Source organism: Atheta coriaria, unplaced genomic scaffold, assembly GCF_025399875.1.
Source record: "Atheta coriaria isolate IRGN ID8LTWV9N9 unplaced genomic scaffold, Caltech_Dcor_3.1 hic_scaffold_4_pilon, whole genome shotgun sequence".
Lineage (NCBI taxonomy): Eukaryota > Metazoa > Arthropoda > Insecta > Coleoptera > Staphylinidae > Dalotia > Dalotia coriaria.
Genome location: NW_027045446.1, coordinates 7277462 through 7298105, shown reverse-complemented (window position 1 = coordinate 7298105; position 20644 = coordinate 7277462). Strand labels below are relative to the sequence as shown.

General features: G+C 41.7%; 2 protein-coding genes across 2 annotated transcripts; one reads left to right on the top strand and one right to left on the bottom strand.

Annotated features, from left to right (window-relative positions):
* Nucleotides 1-26: 26 nt before the first annotated feature.
* LOC135791221 (protein PET100 homolog, mitochondrial) lies at nt 27-499 on the bottom strand. Its single transcript, XM_065301550.1, has 2 exons — nt 257-499; nt 27-172 (listed from the first exon to the last, which is right to left on the bottom strand). The coding sequence occupies exon 1, from the start codon at nt 497-499 to the stop codon at nt 260-262; it is 240 nt and encodes a 79-aa protein (XP_065157622.1). The 3' UTR covers nt 27-172; nt 257-259.
* A 157-nt stretch (nt 500-656) lies between these two features.
* On the top strand, nt 657-1566 carry LOC135791220 (intraflagellar transport protein 43 homolog). Its single transcript, XM_065301549.1, is given in 4 exon segments — nt 657-794; nt 852-1035; nt 1038-1161; nt 1212-1566. Coding segments are annotated over 4 exon segments (546 nt in total). The 5' UTR covers nt 657-752; the 3' UTR covers nt 1408-1566.
* Nucleotides 1567-20644: the final 19078 nt, after the last annotated feature.

Genomic DNA, 20644 nt, shown 5'->3' with positions numbered 1-20644 from the left:
ATTAATGAAATTTATGAAAATGAAACTTGTCAATTTGACATTGAGTACATCACAGTAAGTATTCACCAGAAACTTACCAGTACAGCAATAACTTTATAATAAACTTTAATTATTTGTCCATCACTCAATTAACATTTTACTCTTTAACTAGTCCTAAGCATTGTCATTTAATCTACAAAAAGCATTTATTAAATACAAGAAATAACAATAAGTGGTAAATTTATTGCATCTATTAAATAATGTGTGACTGATTTACAATTTACTGTTTGGAACCTTGCTCCATTGCTTGGAGAATACGAAGGTCTTGACTCTGTTGAATCTTTTTGATGGCATCCTTTAGTTCATCATCACGCTGTTTGTTTACGGGCGGGAAGACAGTCTGCTTCAATTTAGTCACATAATCTTCATAATATTCGGGTTGATTGAAATAGTGGAACATTGCTACGGGAAAACTCATGTAGAGCGTCATTTTAAAGACTTCCAACTGCCAATTGCCCATTAGTATTGCTTTATTTCTATGAATAGAATCGAAAGCGAAGAAAATCAAAAAGAACTACTCACAGAAGCAGTAAATAATGTATAATAATATGTATTATAATTACGTTTTTAGGGATGAAGAAAGCAGGGTTATATTTTGAAAACAGATGTGCTTTTAGGTTGGGAAATCGATTTTAAATTCGTTGTGTTCACTACAAACAAACAAACGAATAGAGAAGTCATTGCCGATTATTGCATTATTAATTCTATAAATTATGAACTGGGACGATGATATTGATACGCTAGCTCAGAAAAAGGTATTATTTCAATCTTACACATTGTTCATGTCTGACTCTGAATTTGAAATTATCCAGTCTGCTGCAAAGCAAGGACGTCGTGCCGGCATGACACAAAGTCCAGACCGTCCAGAAACTCAAGACTTATCATTAGACAGTGACCCTGGTAGTCCAGGTCCTACTCTTCTTAAGGCACATAAAACAGGTCGTTGGGCTGATGAGGGTTCTAAATCTGCCAGGAAGTCGTCAATAAATTTAATTGAACAGAGAGATTTGAAGGGCAAGTGAGTCGAAGAGATGACTCTGATGATGATATTCCCATCATTCCAGATATTGATGATATGCAAGAAGAAATGTTGTCTCTTCATGACACATCAAAGAAGCCTAGGTAAAATTAAAGCAATTTTGTTCTAAGGATTAGTAATTGTTGCTTTTTAGCATTTCTGTAAATAAAGCAACTTATAAGGAACTGGGCTCAGAGGTTAGCAACTTGCAGAAGAAGATTGCTAATATTGGGAATATTAATTTGTCCTTCTTGACAACTCAGTTATATCCAGAGGATGATATCAAGGATTTGGATGAACCATGGACAATGGATGATTTATTTGAGACTTTATTGACTTGCAACAAATGATGAACATCCTGAAGAAATTTTAATTTATTTAATTTTTAATATAAGTTTTATTAATAGTACATCCGTCCAGAGTTTTTTACATGCACATTATTAAAATATTTGAAAATCTTTTTGTGCAATGAATAAAATTAGTATTAAAAGTTTGAAATTGCCAAAAAATGAGCAGCACTAAATAATTTTGAATTATATTTTCAATAAATACCGCAGTTTTTAGCTAATAAGACTGGATCTAAAAACGTATTCAACATAGTTATGCTATACGTTTACACCTGCTGCTATCTGCTGATTATGTTTAGTTACGTATTTCTCATATAGGTGTCGTTAGCAATATTGAATTAAAGATAATATTAAATGTTTTCCTTTCTGTTTCCCATATAGATGACGCTAGCAATATCAATATAAGGATAATATCAAGTTTTCCTTTGGAATATTCAGGATATCCGGTGGTGTGTGGAGAATCTATTGCAGTAAACTGAGGACATGAAACTTGCAGTCTATTTTCCGCCGCTGGATGGCTCCACCAATCTTTAACTTTGTTTATTCGTTTTGCATCGCGGCGTGCAGTGATAATCAAACGTGCACCGAACTCGTCTGCGAACTGAAGCCGATTTTCCACCAAAGCCGCTATTTTCCACCGAAAACGCACCAGGATGGTAATAAGTCTACAACCAATTAACTAATTAAGGTATGTGATTACTGATTACTAATTAATTCTCAACACAACGTGTCACTGTAGTCGTATAAACAAACAAGTTTTTTTTATTGTTTGTTTTGTAGTTTTAGTAGATACAAGAAGAAAATCTTGACACGTTGGTGGTTTACTGGCGATAGTGGCAATGTTAGCAATGAATCCAAGGTGTGTTTTGTGTATTTTTTGCGCGCACGCTTGAAGAATTCCTCTTTCTTCGCGTGGCGCATTGTCGTGTCGGCCGGTGCACCGCGAGCGATTCAGGACGCGCATCTTCGCTCGCATCTCCTCGTGCGTGGCGTGCGCGTTTCGCGCGTCCCGCGGTGGCCGCCTCATGCCATCTTCATGCGGTCCATTGTGCCGATGCGGGTGTAGGTGTGGGCAGGCGGATACGTATCGGCGTTGTCGATCGCTCACACGTGGGCCGTGGGGTAGGTCGCGGCCGCACGCCCTATGCTAATGGCCCACACAGGCCTCCGTCGGCCCATTATTCAATCCGAGAAAAACACCAAACAACAAACCGTCGCAAACAATTGCGAATAAATCCCTCGTGATGGCAAATACTCAAATTAAAAGTCTCTCCTGGTAAAATCAACAAACAACTTCAAAGGCAAGCAATTTTAAAGATATAAATTAGGTCATAACGCCATGTCATAACTTCCACAATATAATTGATATGGTAAGAACTTGTTTGACTTGTTCTGGATTTAATCCTGACAGCGACAATGTCCCTGCACGGTCGTCACATCCATCGTGATGTAAGCGTAAAGTCAGAACAATCGATTCGCGTATCGATTCGATTATGCGCTGCATAACAGCGAAACACCGGCTGAAAGCGATAAATAACGCAGGTTTGCAGTGTCGCACTGTGCCCACCTTATTAATATTCATAATTCATATAATATTCTTTAGTATTTGCACACTCGCGCTCGTGCGTCAAACATTGCGGCGGAATATCTTGCATTGTATCTCTCTAATAACCATGTCTTTTGATATCTATTGAATAACATCAATAGAATTACAGGAGGTTACAAATAAAAACATTAAATATTTTTATCTTCATAAAAATGAAGATTTTAATGATAAAATGTAAGTATGTTTACTTTTAAATTATTTTTTGAAGTTTTTAATTGATTTGCAAAAGAAATCTTAAATAAATAGCGAATTGTAAGAATTTGGAAGGCCTTGTATAAAATTTGATATATTTGAAGTTGATGCAAGGCGATTAATATAAATAACGTTTATTGTTTAATCCCACAGCGAGCGAACAAGTTGCCGCTAATGTTAATGAGAAAATTGCTCAACTCCGCGAAGGAACGAGACTTTAATCGATTGATTCTCAATAAAATGTTTGTATAAATAGCAAATACGTTGGAAAAAAGTGCCATTCTCTATTGATCACCTTTGCGATGCAATATAGTGATGCTTGAAAAATGTTTGAAATCAAGTTCCTCGATATTAATAGGTTTATTATGCAAACTGGACGCGCATTGGTTGCGCGCTCGCCATCTTTGATCGACAATAAATGGCACAAGAGATTAGCAGCGTGTTCGCCGTGTGTAACATGTGCCCTTGTGCCGTTTCGTTTTCTATTATCATTCTATCGAGTTGGCGCATAACGCACGCGGCGTGCAAATACACCGGTGCACCTAGATTTAGATATATTCCGCATCGGCTTTGATATGCAAATTGTTTTTCTTCACGTGGGTTTCGCGCACACATCATTCGATGATGTATATTGGCAACGCATATGAAATATGAAATTTTACAACAAATTTTATAGTTTAATCTCTGAGATTTTGGAATAATATTAGAAAACTTTTTGTTTTAGATTTTAAGGTTTGCAATAAACATTCACACAGGATGCACCGTAGCAACCACAGTATTCGCGCATATTATCTGTACAAAGCGTACTTAATTACAGTAATTAAACCAATTTGACACTAGAAGCTCCGGAACGCTGACTCTTTTTATCTTCGTGCCTTCTTCTTCATTTTCGATGCTTTCGTCGAGCATTACATCGTTAAATTGGCAGTGTGCACAATCCAGAAAGGATCACAGCGCAGCCGAGTGAACAAAAGGCCGAGTGTAATATTGTTTTAATTAAAGTGCGTGCGTGCGCGGCGCGACGCGGCGTTTAGCGCGGATTTAGTCGAGCGTGATTTATGTGGGTTTAATATAAATGACCGGATGGCTCGCGTGAGCCGCATGTGTGCGCAGGAACACCCACATAAGTGAGTGCAATCCGTCATATTATACCATCGGCATCGGCCGCTGCGGCAATGTCATAACATCGTCATGAGAGGAGAAAACGCAATTTCGTTTTCAGCTGCATGTCGCTGCATTTTTCCACCGCTGCCAGTCGGGCGAAATTAGCTGCGCGGAATGGAAGTGCGAAAAATTAGTGCAGGCACACGTTTATGACCGAAAAATTATTAATTATGGACGTTTCATTTTCCCGTGTGGAATTGGGTCATTTTAAACTTCACTTTCATTTCTTCAACTGTCATAAAAATACACAAAAAAAATAATCCAAATTTTATTATGTATTTAAACTTAAAGTAGTAGACTTAAATTTAATACGGTTGGTTCTTCTGCTGAATGATTCTTCGAGTCATGTTTTCGTGTGCGCAAAAACAGAAATGTCGAGTTTTCTGTGGGGGTGTAAAACAATTCAGACTCGCAATGCGCACACATCCTCTTAGCGCGGCTTAGCCGCGTCGAGAGAACGCAAAATGTAATTCACGACCGACTCGCCTAGTTCTTGGTTCTGTACTCTTCACCAACGAACCCGACATCCAACATCCAACATCCAACATTCGAAGTGCGACGCGTGTACTTATATCGCACGGAAAGTACACTCGAACGCGAAGAAACGCAGAAATGGTTGGCAAAGTGGAAAAAATTGGGAACACGCAGGCAACACGACTTAGACAGTTGAAGCGCATAACATTTTGGGATCAAATCGAAATCGAGACATTTCTCCGAAGCAAAAATACTTCTAAACTTTGTGACTTATCAAATTCATGCCATTGAATGCACTTATAATTTTTCCGAACTGAATTAGAAATAATTTTCACCGTGACGTTTAAACTATTATAAAATAGACACAATCACCCACACCACCTACGCAACTTCACTGCGCCGAAGAGCTGGCCTGTTGCTGTATTATTTTCTAGCTCTGCACGATAAGCGAAAAAATGCGCGCCTACAGGACGCTCGATCACATCCATCTCGGCTCCTTCGTCTCTTGCGTTTCCGCATGCAAATCGCGCGTATCCCCTGTGCCGCACTTTCAATTACACGCCACGAGCACGCCGAGTTGGTACTCCGGTGGCTCACCTGGTACCTCCTCTCGCAGGTCGTGCCTTCGTCGTAGGTTACTCCGAGCGTGCCGTCACATCATTTCTACCGCGGCGTCCGGCTATTATTCGCACGGTTGCTGATATGTAGCACGTCTCATATAGGTCTCTCGGAACACACCACGACGATGTGGAAGACAAGTCTGTGGTGCGCTAGCACTTACCTAAAAACTTGCAAGTGAAGACTCGCGTCGCCCACGCCGCACAATCGCGCAGAATAAAGCAGCATTGACTAGAATAGAAGAGGTCGAAGAGGAGAAGACTGGCAACCAGATTAAACTGGCGCTTAATATATCGTTGCATGCTGTCTTTTTGTGTAAAAATCAACCAGTTTTGATTCATCATGTTTTCTATGTGAAAATTTAACGGAAAACATAAAAATATATAAAAAGTAATTGCTTCTTGTATAATGCATGGTATATGCGTGCACCAGTTCCGAATTTATCGCACCGATGGCGAAAAATGCAAACGAAGTTCACGCGCGGCGGCGGTGCGAAGGAAGTCGCCGTCGAAGGAACGAATTAGCTAAAAAGCGTCATTAGCAATCTTGATCATAATAATAATATGCATGCATAAGCAACGAAACAAGCGTGCACCACATAAAAACCGAGCGCTCAACGTAATAATACTCGAACGGGTGGAAAAAATGTGTTACACGTTTGTGAGGTTTGCCTCGCATTAATATTACAAACGCATTTGGTTGTTAATAAGATGTTACTTGTATAAATTATTCTGAAACAAAGTAATAGCGAGAGAAATTTACATAGAAATATTTCCACGTTATAAATAATAAAAATAAAGTTATTGGGGCGGTACTGAAATGTTTTGGAAGCAAATGAAAAATCTATCGAACAATTTAAAAAAAAAAACTAAAAAAGTTGCTGAAACTAAATTATTACTCACCGCTGAGTTTTTATCTTAAACCCAAAGTGAAAGATTTGTTCAGTTGTAAAGTAATACTAATCTTTATGCCCCACATCAGAAGTGATTTACATCCAACAGATTGACATCATGACAACAAAAGGTCAACTGCTTATTGATGTATGATATTGAGAAGCGCGCTCGCACTCGCTCGATCATGCGCTAATAGAATCTCTGGGTATGTTGGGTTATGTGTGTGCTGGGTACGCGCAGTCAGAGCACAATAAAAGCACAATTTGTAGTCAATAAACATGAGCTATTGACTTTACGATTCGCAATTTACAATTTCCATCGCGCCGCGTGGCGTATTGCCTTCGATGCTGCTTCCGAGCTGACCATGGTTGACATCGCCATCGACATGTCCATGTGTCCAGGCAGTCATTGTTACCACTGAGTAACTCGAGGAGAGTGATTGCGTTCGCGTGCCACACAATTCAATACGTGAATATAATTCATTTTCCTTTGTTGGCAGCAGGATAGGTATAGCTACTCGTACTCATACAAGACGTAGTGAGAAATTCAACCATAAACTTACAAATCAGAGTTGCATTGATTGATTTGTTAGAACGAGCTGTATTCATAGGAGGTGTGTGATTGAGTGATAAATGATGTTTTTAACCTTGATTGTGTATTTTACGCAATTAAAATGTGATTTAGATTATCCACTAGGTATTAACGTGGGTTTCAAGTGAGTTAATTAACAATACATTTAATTTGCAACGCGTTAAAGGATATCTATAAATTAAATTCACATTGGAACAAAAATATGTCAATTTTTTATTTGAATATTAATGAACTGGCTTTTTTTCGTAAAATTATAATCATTCCCGAATATTATGGACTAATATTTAATGTATTATTAAATTATCTTGTATTGTAGTCATATATGCTAAGTGGATTGCTTATAGCCGTTTATTACGCATCTATTGCTCGCCTGCGTCGGTTCTTCAGCGCTCCGGCAACATGTTTCCATTCTCCTTTCAGCTCTCGCTGCTGTTACTATTTCTCCACTCAATTGCGTTGTTCTTGGCATGTTTAAGCACATATACGATTCAACACTCGGTGCCACGCTGCACGAGTATTCATCCTTCTACGTCTTCTCGGCAGTTCTGCGGGTTTCACGTCTGTTGCACCATCCACAATTCGATCTACACATCTATTTGTTATCTGCGTTTACGGACGTAGATCCCATTGTACGGCGCGATATAATTCCCGCTTTTATTACATTGTGAAAATTGATTTCGCGATTGTTATGACGCTCATGAATAAATTTCAGATGCTAATGTTTATGTTGCTCTTCACGTACACACAAGCAAACAGGCCCTGGGTTAAGCTTAAGAAATCTTTACACATCTGAAAATGCTTTGTACAATTTTGAGTCCAAAAACAGTTTAAACACTCTGTATATTATGATTGCGTGTCCGATTGAATTGTAGCGATGCCGAATTCGGTATAACGATAAATATCTGATATGGACTCGGCAACGAACATGACGATTGCTGGAAGTTTCGATTAGATGCAAGATTAGACTCGCGCGTTTCTTCTCGTTCCGAATCGCATGCACTTTGCATCGATATATGTGAGCTGTTGTCTTCGCGCATAATAGAAAACGACGCGAATTGTGTGGGCATCATGAACGCGCCTCGGTTTTACCTTTTGTTCTCGCATCTTTTGACCCGAACTGGACTGCTTCAATGTTACAAGCTATTATTATTGTTGAATAAATTCGTTTGGCGTTTTATTGCGCGTTTATTTATCAAGTGTCTTCGGACAAAATATGTATTGTAGATTGCGGGCTTGTAATTCATGTTGTTGCCTTTTTGGTATGAAATATTTATTTACGAGGTGATTATTTTACTCGGTAGCTATTGACATGATAAAGTAGATTTAGAAAAGTGTTCCAATAGAGGGGAAATTTTAGGGCACATCTTTAGTGAAGAAGTGGGCTTTCTTATGTTTAGATTTTCCTACTATGCATTTTCTTCTTTGTTCTTCTTGCTTTTGAAGCGCTGAGAGAGGAGAAAAAAGAGCGCGCCAACCGCCAACGTTGAACAGCAGGATAGGTGCTGAATGGGTAGGAATAACCGCGATATTCGCGCACGGCACGCAGTCTCACTACTCGACGTACGTGTCTCATACGCGTGGTATTTAATTAACGTCTTTGAAGAGGGGAAGAAGCATCTTCGGCGTGTAATAAAACTTGCAGCCGCACAAAACGTGTTTCTAAACGACTTAATCGTGATTGAATAATAAAATGAATACCATTTTTTATATACAATTGATGCTACTTCACCTGCATTATAATAACCATCAATTACACAACGGTGTGTAATGTTTGCGATTGCGTTTACCGTTGGCAGTTTTTAATGATATGTGACAATGCTCTCTAAGCGAATGTTTTGAAAAGCATCGAATCGGAATAACTTCATCTGAATATAATAAGATAACATTACTTACTCCTTCGTGTAGTCGCGGCGACATGCGCGCTTGGATAAATCGGCTTCAATTGGAATGTATTGGATCGCGGTGCAATGGATTGCGCCGCATTGCGATTCAAAGTTATTCGAAACTATTCGAATGTATGTAAAACGAGCGTGTTTTTACAGTTTAACGTCGAATATTTAATGTGTGCTAGTAAACCATACAATGGCGACTTGTTCAAAACATTTCGCAAAGTATTATATTTACTTACGGAAAATAAAATTCGTTCCCGTCACGCAGATCCGGTTAGAAAAATATAATGAAAGGGATGATATAAGTTGCATATTTTTCTATTTATAAATTTGCATTTAAATGCCATTTGCTAATTACCATCACCTCATAATTGCCCCGCATGCAAATCTACGTATCAATCAGTGGCATATCTATCACCTGAAGTGAATTCGCTCGGCTTCCTCGTTGTCGTAATTAAAACATAACAAATCATGAATAAACTACACAACAAACTTGCGTATAAGCAGGGCGCAGATGCATAATTCATGCGTCGAGCATATAATAGACTACATATGTTAGTGTAAGTACGGGCAGATTGCGTTTATTAAATATAAAAACAAATCGCTAACGATCACCTTTACGCGCGGCAAATAATTATTTTACACACCGCTGTGCCGCCGAACAATTATTACGAGCTCTATCGGCGATAAATGCACTCGGGCACACGTTATACATACATATCCTTGGCTGTTAATATACACATGTGCACGATACTGCGTTTATGCTCATTGGTAGGCATAAAGAAGCATAGGAAAGTGTAATTGAATGTTGTGCGAACGAGCATCGAGTGGTTATTACATCGAAAGGATGTGCTTAAGAAAGTTAACAATTTAATTTACCGTCGGCGACTAATAGACTTCAGATGTAATCGACTTTAATCACGATAAAGATATTGAGATATTAAACATTAAAGTAAACTTGCAGCGTGAATATTTTCTTTGCGTGCAAGTTTTATGTTCGTTTTTATTTTTATTTCGTTGATTCAAGTTTTACGGTTTTAGGCCGGATGATTGAAATCATGAAATCAGTTAACGGCCGAACAAGCACAGCAGCGCTTCGGTTACTTTTGCCTGACTTTGCATGCCCCCTGCACGGCGAATATTTCATTGACTAATATCCTCCTCATGTTGATTTTTTTCTCCACGCTTGATGAATTGGCTGCATCGCTTCTCATCAGCCAGTCAATTATTATTAACTTCAGAGGAATCCCGGTAGCGGCGGCGGCATTAAACGTTCCTTGTTCCTTGTTCCGCAGGATTGGCCATCAGGATGCAGGATGCACGGTTGCTGGGATGTGGGGTACCTTTACGTTTGTCCCTTTTGTATTTTCAGCGCTTTTTTTGCGCCGTACGCTGCGCTGCAGGACTTCGATTGCGTTTATCGCATCCCAGTGCATCCCAGGTACATTCGGAATGAAAATATTTTACGGAAAAACAATATTTATGCTATTTTTTCTTGAGTATACAATAATACACATTAGTTATTATGATTTATTATGTAATTATTGTTTTAAAAATAATTTCCATGTGAATCCGTATATTTTGGATGTTTTGTAGTTACGAATTGTTTCGTATACATACTGTATTTGCATCGGTTCTGGGGCGATCATGCTCGACGCCTGTGACAAAAAATAAACACAAAGTCGAATGGACCGGCGATAGCGATAGTGGATACGGACACAATTTGCACCGTCGGCAAGTGTCGGAGCGCACCCACACCATATCCTCATCGGCGCATCATCGATGACGCGCGGTGAAAAAAACGCCCGGCGCCCGGCAAGGCGGACGATGCTGGTAGAGATATGCAGATTGCATTAACCCCTTCTGCAGGTAGCTGCATCGAGAGAGGATAATGCGCGGAAGGGCGCGAACGGCGCGCCGGCGGAGCGGAATCATTGTATTCTTTTGTGACTCGATTGATCTGCCGATGCGCGCTCATTAGGCTCATTTATATTTAGCATTAGGCACGAGTCGCTGCCAGGGTGTCTGCAGCAATGTTGTCATAGTCCGACAAGAGGTCAGTGGACGCAAAATTACCTTAGGGCAGTTTTCAAGAGGTTATTAACCCAAGAAAAATAAAATTCAAAATTTGAACCCGGAACAAAATGTAACGAATGTTGATATTTTTAAAGTGTAATTTTTAAAAACTCAACATTAAATTTTCCTCTCATGTACGCTCTGAAATATGAGTATAATAAACACCTCAGCTCGTAGTAAAATGACCAGAAAAAGAGCAAAAAGCAGGCTGAAATATGCCAAACATTAAACTGCCTTGTCTTGGGATTTCCTGGCCCAAATGTCTCCCCAGAATAAACATTTCTCTTGCACCACCGCGTCCTGCTCGTTTTGGTGTTTACCAGCTTCGCGTTCTTCGTGGTATGACGCTGGAAGATGGTTGCCGGCGCTGGTGCGATATTAATAAGCCGTTATCCATCCGAGATTAAACCGTTCGTGCGGCAATGCGAGCGGGCGCGCAGCACGCCTTGGCGATATTGCGGAATCCGTTTAGCGTTTTCCTCCCGCCGCCGCAAACCAGCAGCCGGCAGCAGGCGCATCGCTTCGCAGGAAAATATAGAAAATAGATTGCGGCGCGGAGACGCCACGAGCGATCGTTATCTGGATCGAGCAACAACATCAACATTATTCCGAGAATTATGTTCCTCATTCCTTCGGCTTCGCCTTCGCCTTCCAACGGGCTCCTCCTACAAGAAACAACAACAATTCAACCAAAACAATCCGCGAACAAAAAGTGCATCGTGCGTTTGTTGTGCACATGAACGAGAAGAAAAAAAAACGGGAAAAATGTTTGAGAAAATATTAAAAACTGAAAACCATAAAGATCGAACTTTCATCGTGGACGTGGGTCGTGGGTCCCCGCGGTGGCTTCCGTTTGTCATCGTGCGCTGTCCCATTGTCTGCGTGTCGCATCTTCGCGAGTGGACGCTATCGCCAAGGGCAACTACTGGTATCGTTTATTTGCGCATTGTTCGCATATTGTTCTCGGCCGCGTCCGCACGCACGCCGGCGAAGACGACGCGGTATTTAATATGATCGCTCGCTGGGTGTCCCGTGACTTCCATGACTCCTGCTTCTCACAGAATGCATAAAACTGATAAGGATCACCCCGGCGCTGCGCGCACTGATTTCTCGAATCAAACATATTCGCAAACGTTTGCGCGCGCGCTTGCAAACAGATTCGTGCTGAGTATCTTTTATTTGATCGTGTTTTTCGTGAAGATCTACATCTTCAAGCTATAAACACTTTAAGTGCATAATAAATAAACATCCTGTATCAAAATTTTCACATAATTGTATTAATTTCGTCTGTTCAGTTTATTATTTTATCCTTTTTGATGTTTGGTGATGCCTAACATGAAAACGCGCTGTCATATTTTCATATATGAGTGTGGTAAGTTTCCAACTTTCGCACTTTGGTTGGAGTTGGAGACTTAGAAACTGGCATCTGGAAAGTGAGTCGAAGCGGCTCGGTGCGAAGTAAATTTTCAGGCCGAAACGAGCTCACATATGTGGGAAACTACGTGCGAAAATACATCGCTGTTGCAGGGAAGAAGCGGGCCAAACAACATAACACACTGTTTATGGTTATTTCGAGGGTTTACGACCCTTAGTGCGCATTACGCGCCAACACGAACTCGGAACAGAAATCAGGAAAACAGCAACAAGATCAAAACAAGAAATTGTGCGAATTTACGATGTCAGTATTCATTCATTTTATTGATAATAATTTTAAAATTTGTTTTTAATTAACTGATAATTTACTCGGGGGCGGTTTTGAAATTAAATCAATATAGGTACATATGTTTTTAATTCACACACGAATTGAGTTTGTATGATTATATATGCTTGCGTCTAGAGTTGCGTATGTCCGTTGGGTTGCAAAGTTGCATGGTGTTGAGATTTTTTCCGATCGTATCGAGGGCGAGCGGACGCACGGCGGGTGGGCCACGATCCGAGAGCGCGCCGCCGCTCGCCGCTGCCGAAGAATGCGCACGCCGCGGCTACCACCGGCCGCATCGCATTATGCGAACGCTTCCACTTACTCACTCGTTACTTAGCCACTCCGAAGGCATGCGAGAACAAGAGAACAGAGGAACATCGGAGCGGAGGAGAACAACGCCGATGATTTTTTATCCACCTTGCGTCATGCCCGCTCGCTTGCACATGAGATGAAATCCGCGAGGAGGAGGCGCGGAGGCAAATCGTGCACCGTTGCGATCTCGTATTTTATACAGGCGCACGCATCGCGGAATATTTTCATGGCATGCAGATAAAACAGGGCAGCTAGGCCATCCTAGGAGAACGGAAAGTCGTATTACCGACTAGCGTAGAGTATGCAGAGCGATATGCATATGAATGTGGGTACCGGTTGGACAAAATCTCAAACGGGGACAAGAGGATTGTTTAAATAAACAAAATGCAACCGTAAAATCCATCAAATTTTAAAATAGAAATTTCGAGTCATTTAATTTATCAATTTTAAGAATTATAAAAGAAAATAGATGTAAATATAGGTTATGTTTTATCTTTAAGCTACTTGATGTTGTGGTTGAAAAAATTTTGTGTTTCTGCTTGTTGTTAAAACATTTTGCTTTGTTCGTAAATGTTCACCCATTTGTTCGCACGGCGTGCGACGTTGAAAAATGACTCGCATTACAATTAATACGCGCCATGATGTGCAGCTTCCTCTCCAGGTTTGCACGCGTGTTTACTGTTATCTTTGGCGCATCGCTTCCCATCTTGTTGCCGTGCGGCCCTTAATGGGCGGACGCCCCGCACAATGCACCTTCGCACACCTATCCGCACCGTCGTCGTGGTGCAGAAATTATATTTTGACGTCGTTCACATATTCGCAAGCGCGCGTATTTGCGGTCTCGCATTTGTGCAGCCAAACAACCGCGCCGTACAAATATGCGGCGGTTGTTGTTTTTGGACGACGCGCTCCTTATTGTTATCACAGCGAAGAGCATCGCACAAGTCGTGCAAGGCAATCATTCATTTGTTTGTGCTTGTGTAGCACGTTAGTGCTCGCGTTGTGTTATAAACGGAAATACGCGTGTAAACAGTGTGTAAATATAAAGATTTACAGCGTTGGAGATTAACTACTGCTTGATTGTCACAGGTTAGATTACATTAGAGTACATTTACAAAGAAGTAGTAGGACTGGATATTCTGCGAATGTTTGAAACGACTGAAAGTCTGAAAGGTGGTAATGAATGTGACGCACGTTCTTCTTCACATCGTCTGGGCTTCGTCTAATGAGGCGGGGGCGTGCAATGTACGACTCCTTCGCTCGCTATCAGTCATCAGGCTTCTCGGCTTGGACCTCTGAAGAGTGACTGTGTTGTCCATCCTGCCTTCTCTCATAAATTCCGCCGACTGCAGACTATCTTACAGTAACTTTGCTTTATGTGCCGTGATCGTTATTATTTTCATTTTTTTGCCATTGGGTGATGAATGTCCTGTTACACCTACTATCGTTTATTGTGGTCAATTTCCTTCTATACTCCACAATAAACAGTTGATGATCAAAAGTGCACGGTTTTTGAAGGTTTATTTTGTTTTGCAGTAATCGTTGATGAGTCCCGGAAGGAGTGAACGTCGAGTCGCAATGCAGCGGAAACGAAATTAAGGTAGGACAATTTGGGAATTTGAAATGTTGGAGCGAATTACAGATGTTTGCAAGGTAGCAACGCGGGCGGTGAACATTGCACCACAATATTGCTGGGATAACATACAATATGTAAACATGAACGTAATTAAGTTCTGTTTTCAAGGAAATTTTGTTTTCTAACTTAAATTAATATTATCCAACAAAATAAATATTTTGGAAATAGTTTTTGGATATTTTAAAATTAAAAATTTAATTAAAAATATTATTTGCACATTTCTGGAGGAATTATTAAGGATAGGAAAAGTAATTACACGTTGGTCTGGCTGACAGGTGGTAAATTTTGCACGCACTGGGAAAATGTAGCGGTAGGTCAGGGATGTTGGAAGTAGAGACTCGGGCGGAAATAATTTTGAAGATGTTTACGTTTTGCTTCCTGTTCTTCCCACTTTTACTTCCATTTCCTTCATTCATATCCTCCTTATTCAATTCTGTTGGGCGGTACATATTGAACCTGTACATGTCAACAGATTTTGGTCTTGTAACTTATGAAAAATGTTTATTTTTTGTATTATTTCTTTAAAATATTGTGCTTCCTGGTCGTAAATTGAACAACTGCAGAAAATGTAACTTATTGCTTACAACGATCGAAAAGCCATGCGAAATTAATTAATTATTACCCCGGGCGATTATACATTATAACCTAAGGTTAATTAATTGCAGTCGGTGATTTATGGAATTGCTTGCGCACTTGCCGCGCAGTGCAAACTGCAGCCATTGCGATCATTGCAATTTCTCTCTCCCAGTTCTCTTTCCGCTTCATCTCAGCGTCCTTCTTTCTTTGCGCAATGAACACACCGCAGCGTGTTTTTGCGCGCCGCCAGTTCGAATTCGAATTAGAGTTGGAGCACGAACCTCCGCCAACAAACCCGAAACATATTCTTTCTGCTATTATTCGATATTATTCTACTCGTGCATTGCGTGCGAGTTGGTTGCGAATTTACTATTGCGATTACAATTACAACTGCAATTGTTTATTAGTCCCGTAATGAGTGCAAATCATTTTCGCGTATTTTAGGTTACCGCCGGAAAGAAGAACGTGAATGTAAATAATTAGTTTTCGTATCGAGAACACTCGGTGCGTTTCTAAATCAATGATGATAAAGCGTGGGCCAGCGAATCGAAGACACATCATTACCAGTCTTGTGATTTATGGTCATTAGCGTTTTCTTACAATGGCAAATCATTAAAATGATAAAATGATAGAAAATCAGTGTTAAAATCCAACGGTTTCATTGTTGCAGTTGCAGTTCAAGTTGTAATTTTCATAAATGCTGTTTGTTTGCATTTCGTACACATCGATGAGCGAAATTCGACAATTTTCAACGGTCGTAAACCGCCCGTTGTTACGACTGCTAACAACACGCTTCGACTCGACGCATAAAACCAGCTGAACTTAAACAATATAAGCAATGGAACAGCTCCGTGAAGAGTTATAATAAACCACTTATTTAAGTGTAACTTTTACTGCAAGCATTAGTTAGTTGCGACTTGTTAACGCTTCTTGTCGGCCGATTAATGAAGCAATGACGTGTAAATCACTTCATACTTTCATTCACATATATATTTCTTTCATTTCATTGCCACCGTCAGTAAAAAGTAAGTAAAAATTAAGTTGGAGAGTTTGAAGAGTAAAGTTTTGTTGGAGTACGCGATGGCCTAGTTTAGATCGTAGTAAACATCATACAGTTATAAATATCCCACGTCTTGACTGAAAGAAAAAAAAGGACAACTGATAAAAATTTACTAGCTACTTTCTGTGACGTTATCGAGAAGAAACAAAGATTACGACAATTAAACATCGGTCAGAACATCGGTTAAAACATCTGTAAACAAGCATTTAATTCTCGTCCACGTCCCACAGTCTGGTTTGTCCTTTTCTCGTCCTTTTTAAAACAAACAACCTCGTGTTTACCGACTGGAAGTTGAGTTGGCATTTTCAAACGGCATGTGAAATGCAAGAAAAACGCACGAAGAGTAAATAACGAAACGGATATTTTTCCACCACGCACGAAATGGAACCTTTGGCCGACGAAGGAGTAAGGACTAAAGATAGTTGGATAGGTTAGTGCAGCGCGGGACATGAGGAGTGCGGAAAGGGATCATTCGTTACCCGAAACGAGGCGCGCACAAGGGTTGACAACTGGCGCGCTCGCACACCCGCTAGTCACGTCCTAATCCCGACGTTATCCTGGCGGCGGTCGCGGCGGCGGCGGACGGGGGCAAGGCGTGTGTGCGTCTGGCAGGCTCGGCGCGCACGGCCCGTCGGTGACCTGCGATGACCTCGGAGGTAAGACGCACGCCACTACCCTGCCGCCCCCTCTTGCATCTAACCGCCCCATAGGACTACCACATCAAGGAGGCCCTCGGTAAATTCTCAAATAGTTTATCAAGAAGTATTAAAAATGTTAATAAAAAATTGCGTATTTATTGAAAAAGTAAAGAGAAAAGTAATCGGATATTATTTTTTCTTGTTGCGGAGTCGATGGAGCAACAACTTACTATCCAAAGCTAGCATAGTCACTGTTCAGGCAGGCTAGGCGAGGGTGTGCACCGCTTTTGCCTTCCGAAGGATAATACGCAATTAGAATGCATAAGAAGTCATCAACAGTAAAGTAAGACCGTCCGCGATAAGGCGTTGGATTGGGTCTGGGTATGGGACCGCTTCACAGATGAGTATTATTCCTACCGGATGTTATAGAAAAACCATTCCAAACAATTTTATAAACATAATACAACAAGTATTTATTTAAATTGATGTAAAATAAGTAAAAAATCATCATATAATTAAATGAAGCAGGTAGAATTTATTTCGGTAATACTCGGTATATGCTAGTCGTCGAGAGAGTTACGCCGAAGACGAGCGGCGTCGGTTCTCTCGCGGGGGATGATGTAATTTACCAGACGAACTAATGCACGTGCCGCTTTATATCTCACGCCGGTGCAACCCCGCGTGTGTGCGCGCACCACGCAAAAAAAGCATTGTTTGAGAAGACGGCGAAAGACTAATAGAAGAAGCGCACGCCTTTGAACAGTAATTAGTTTTAAGTTTCTGTCGTTCACCATCGCGCATCCGACATAAAAATAAACCGACGCGCTACGACGATGAGAGGAGAACAAAAATTAGAAAACGAGTAAATTGCGCGGATGCACCGGGAGACCGCAATAGTGTTGATTAAACGTATTTAGTTAATACATTCATTCATCTAATTACACGCCCCATTGTTTACAACCAGTGGCGTGAGGGGCGGCAGACAATGACCGAAGAATATAGTAAATCGCAAGCGCGCGCGCGTTTTCCGTCTTTGGTGGAGAATACCAGCGCATTCTCCCCGTTGGGAGGATGAATAGATGAGTCGAGGGAGAGGATGAAAGGATGAATGCGCGAGCGTGCAACGTGCTAGGCCAAGGATAACGCCGGCAAGAGCGGGATAATGCGCTGCGGGAGCCGCACGAGGATGGCAGACAAAGGGCGAGCATCTCAAGAAGCGGTTTCGTGCAGACACCAACAGGCTCGCACGGCGTAATTATCGATGTAACCCGCTGGTACTCCAAAATTATCTTACATTCCTCCTGAAAATTATATTTTACCATTTTGGTAGCTAATTAAATAAAGTGGATGAAAAAAATCAACATTTGTGATTCTGTGACTGAGTAATCCTGAAAAAGGATCTTCAATAAGCCTAGTTGAGACATGCTTGCACCCGATGCAGTTTCTGAAAGGTTCAGCCGGGGTCGGGTTTGTCCGCTCGTCTGTTATCAAGCCAACTTTGATCATTAATTGATGTCGTACCGAAATGTGTTTTATGCGGGCTGGAGGCGGCGATGGTGACGGCGGCGCGCGGGGTTAATGGAGATTGGGCTTTCAGGTCCGTCTAATGTTCCAAACTTAATTAACCGTTTTGTAGCCGAAGAACCACGCGCAGTCCAGGCTCGGGTTGCCGTTTAGAAGGGATTGTGTTTTAAGGGCTTTGGCGAACAAATCCGAGGGCATTATGCTTAAAATATCGCTCTGCCCGGACGACGTCCGTGGGATTCTAGAAGTGGACTAAGATTACTGCGAGCTCCTGATATTAATTGAAGCGACAAGAGTATGTTGCTGCAAAATCAATTCCAACAATTAGAAATTAAAGATTAAAAAATAAATTCTTGTATTTATATGTGAATTAAAAAAATTAAGGGCTGCTGCATTGCGGGCTGGTGTAGAAAATAACCGAAGATTGAGTTTTTCGGTGCGTTGGTGGTAAAAATCGCGCACAATGCACCCGCCGCCTCTTGTAGCGTTGACGGTGGCGTTGTCTGCGTGCGTGCCGAACAAGGACGACGACGCATTCCGTCCCACGACGCGGAAACCCAAACGTGAACGGGCGGCGGCAGGAGGCAAGACGAAATGCATCGAAGCCGGTCGTAGAAGGGGGTGTTGGTGTGGTGCGGCGGCGGGTGACGGCTCTGGTGCGGCACGAACGTCGCCGAGTGTGGGTGACGGGTCGGCGAGGAAATTTTAGGCGAGACGGAAAACCCACGGAGCGACGGTGGGCGGCTGGCGGCGGCTGGCGGCGCGCGGACGAAGACGGAAACGGGAAGAAGGAAGAAGAAAGAGGCTAGAGGAAAGCGGCTCGGCACACTCACACCCTTCCAGACGGGCCTATCGACCGGAGAGCGCCCGAACCTGCCTCACTCTCTGCCCCACTGCACCCGCATCGACCCGACGCTGCCGCCACCGCCGCCGACGCCGCCGACACACGCACGTATTACCCGCGGGAAGGGAAGAAGGGAAGACGTGCGCGCTCACGAAAATTTTAACCTACGCCAAGGAACAAATTTACACACAATATTTTTCTGATTGTTTTTCACCAAATATTGTCAGGTAGACAAACAGGAAAGCCTTGAATCCAACTCGCCGTAACATAAGTTTCACACTTTATGTCTTTATCCTGTTTTGGTGTGTCGCACTCGTCCTCTGTTTCGTCCTCTTTTCCATTTCGCTTTCTTCTTGTTGTGCTTGCACGCTTCCTTGTTTATACGTTTATAGTCCATAACTAATAATATTCGTGTCTCGCCGGGCGCTGTCTTTATTTCATAATAGAAAAAGCGTGCAGTGTGCGCACTGTGGCTCGTAACATAAAGAAACGCGGCGGAGTTTTATAGGTTTTTCCGATATTCTCGGCAAGCGCGAGGCGGGCGACGCGTATATCAGCGTATCAGTGAATCACGGGCATCATGCGGGTGGATTTCGAGGTGCAGCCGACGCCGGCTCGTTCCAATTTTCAGGACTGCAACTCACACCCGCGCCGATCCTAAACTCCTCGCACCCGCATGATATACGAACGCAGCGACGCAGGAGAACGGCGTCTTGGATGGAGTAAACAACTAGACATAAAAAGAGATATTGAAAAAACACAACCAGTAAAATGGGAAATAAAATAATAAAGTCAGGATAATAATAAAGCAGACGAAAAATATCGAGGTAAAGCAAATTTTCAATTTTATAATATTCCAACTTGTGAATCATCAAAGTATTGATCAAATTTTTTGCGCGTGTGAGAAAATGAAAAAAGGATGGAGTAAAAATTGGCAAAGATAATTGAAATTATTCCTGCGTTCGTTTCATGAACGCGAAAGAACGCATCCTCTTTTTGTTGTGCGCTGCCTTGCGTTGTTTGCGTTGCTTGCGTCATTGATAGCGCGCGTATTCCAGCTGTATTTGCTGCCTCAGACTCCCCGACGCGCCCAAAAGCACTGGAAGGCGTGTGGGCGGCGAGATACGCATTGCATCTGCATACATTTCTCTTCTTTTCCGACTTTTTTTTCCAACCTTTTTCCTCGGCGCGTTTTTTTTTTGTCGACGACTGCGCGTGCATTCGCATCCGTATCCACGCTCACAATCGCACCTCACATTGTTTAGTTTATTTCTCCCATTTTTCGTCTGCGAAAATTAAATTGAACTTTAATCGATAAACATGGATGTTCAATACGTTTAGCACAGAAGTTGTATTAATACGCACTAATATGATTTGGGTGGGCGTTAGTTTTGCTTGCGTGGAATGTTTTTTTTTCTATGCGCGCTGGGTGTTTTTATCGTAGG

Excerpts from the sequence above, each read along its gene's own strand:
- LOC135791221 (XM_065301550.1), bottom strand. The coding sequence starts at position 499 with ATGGGCAATTGGCAGTTGGAAGTCTTTAAAATGACGCTCTACATGAGT.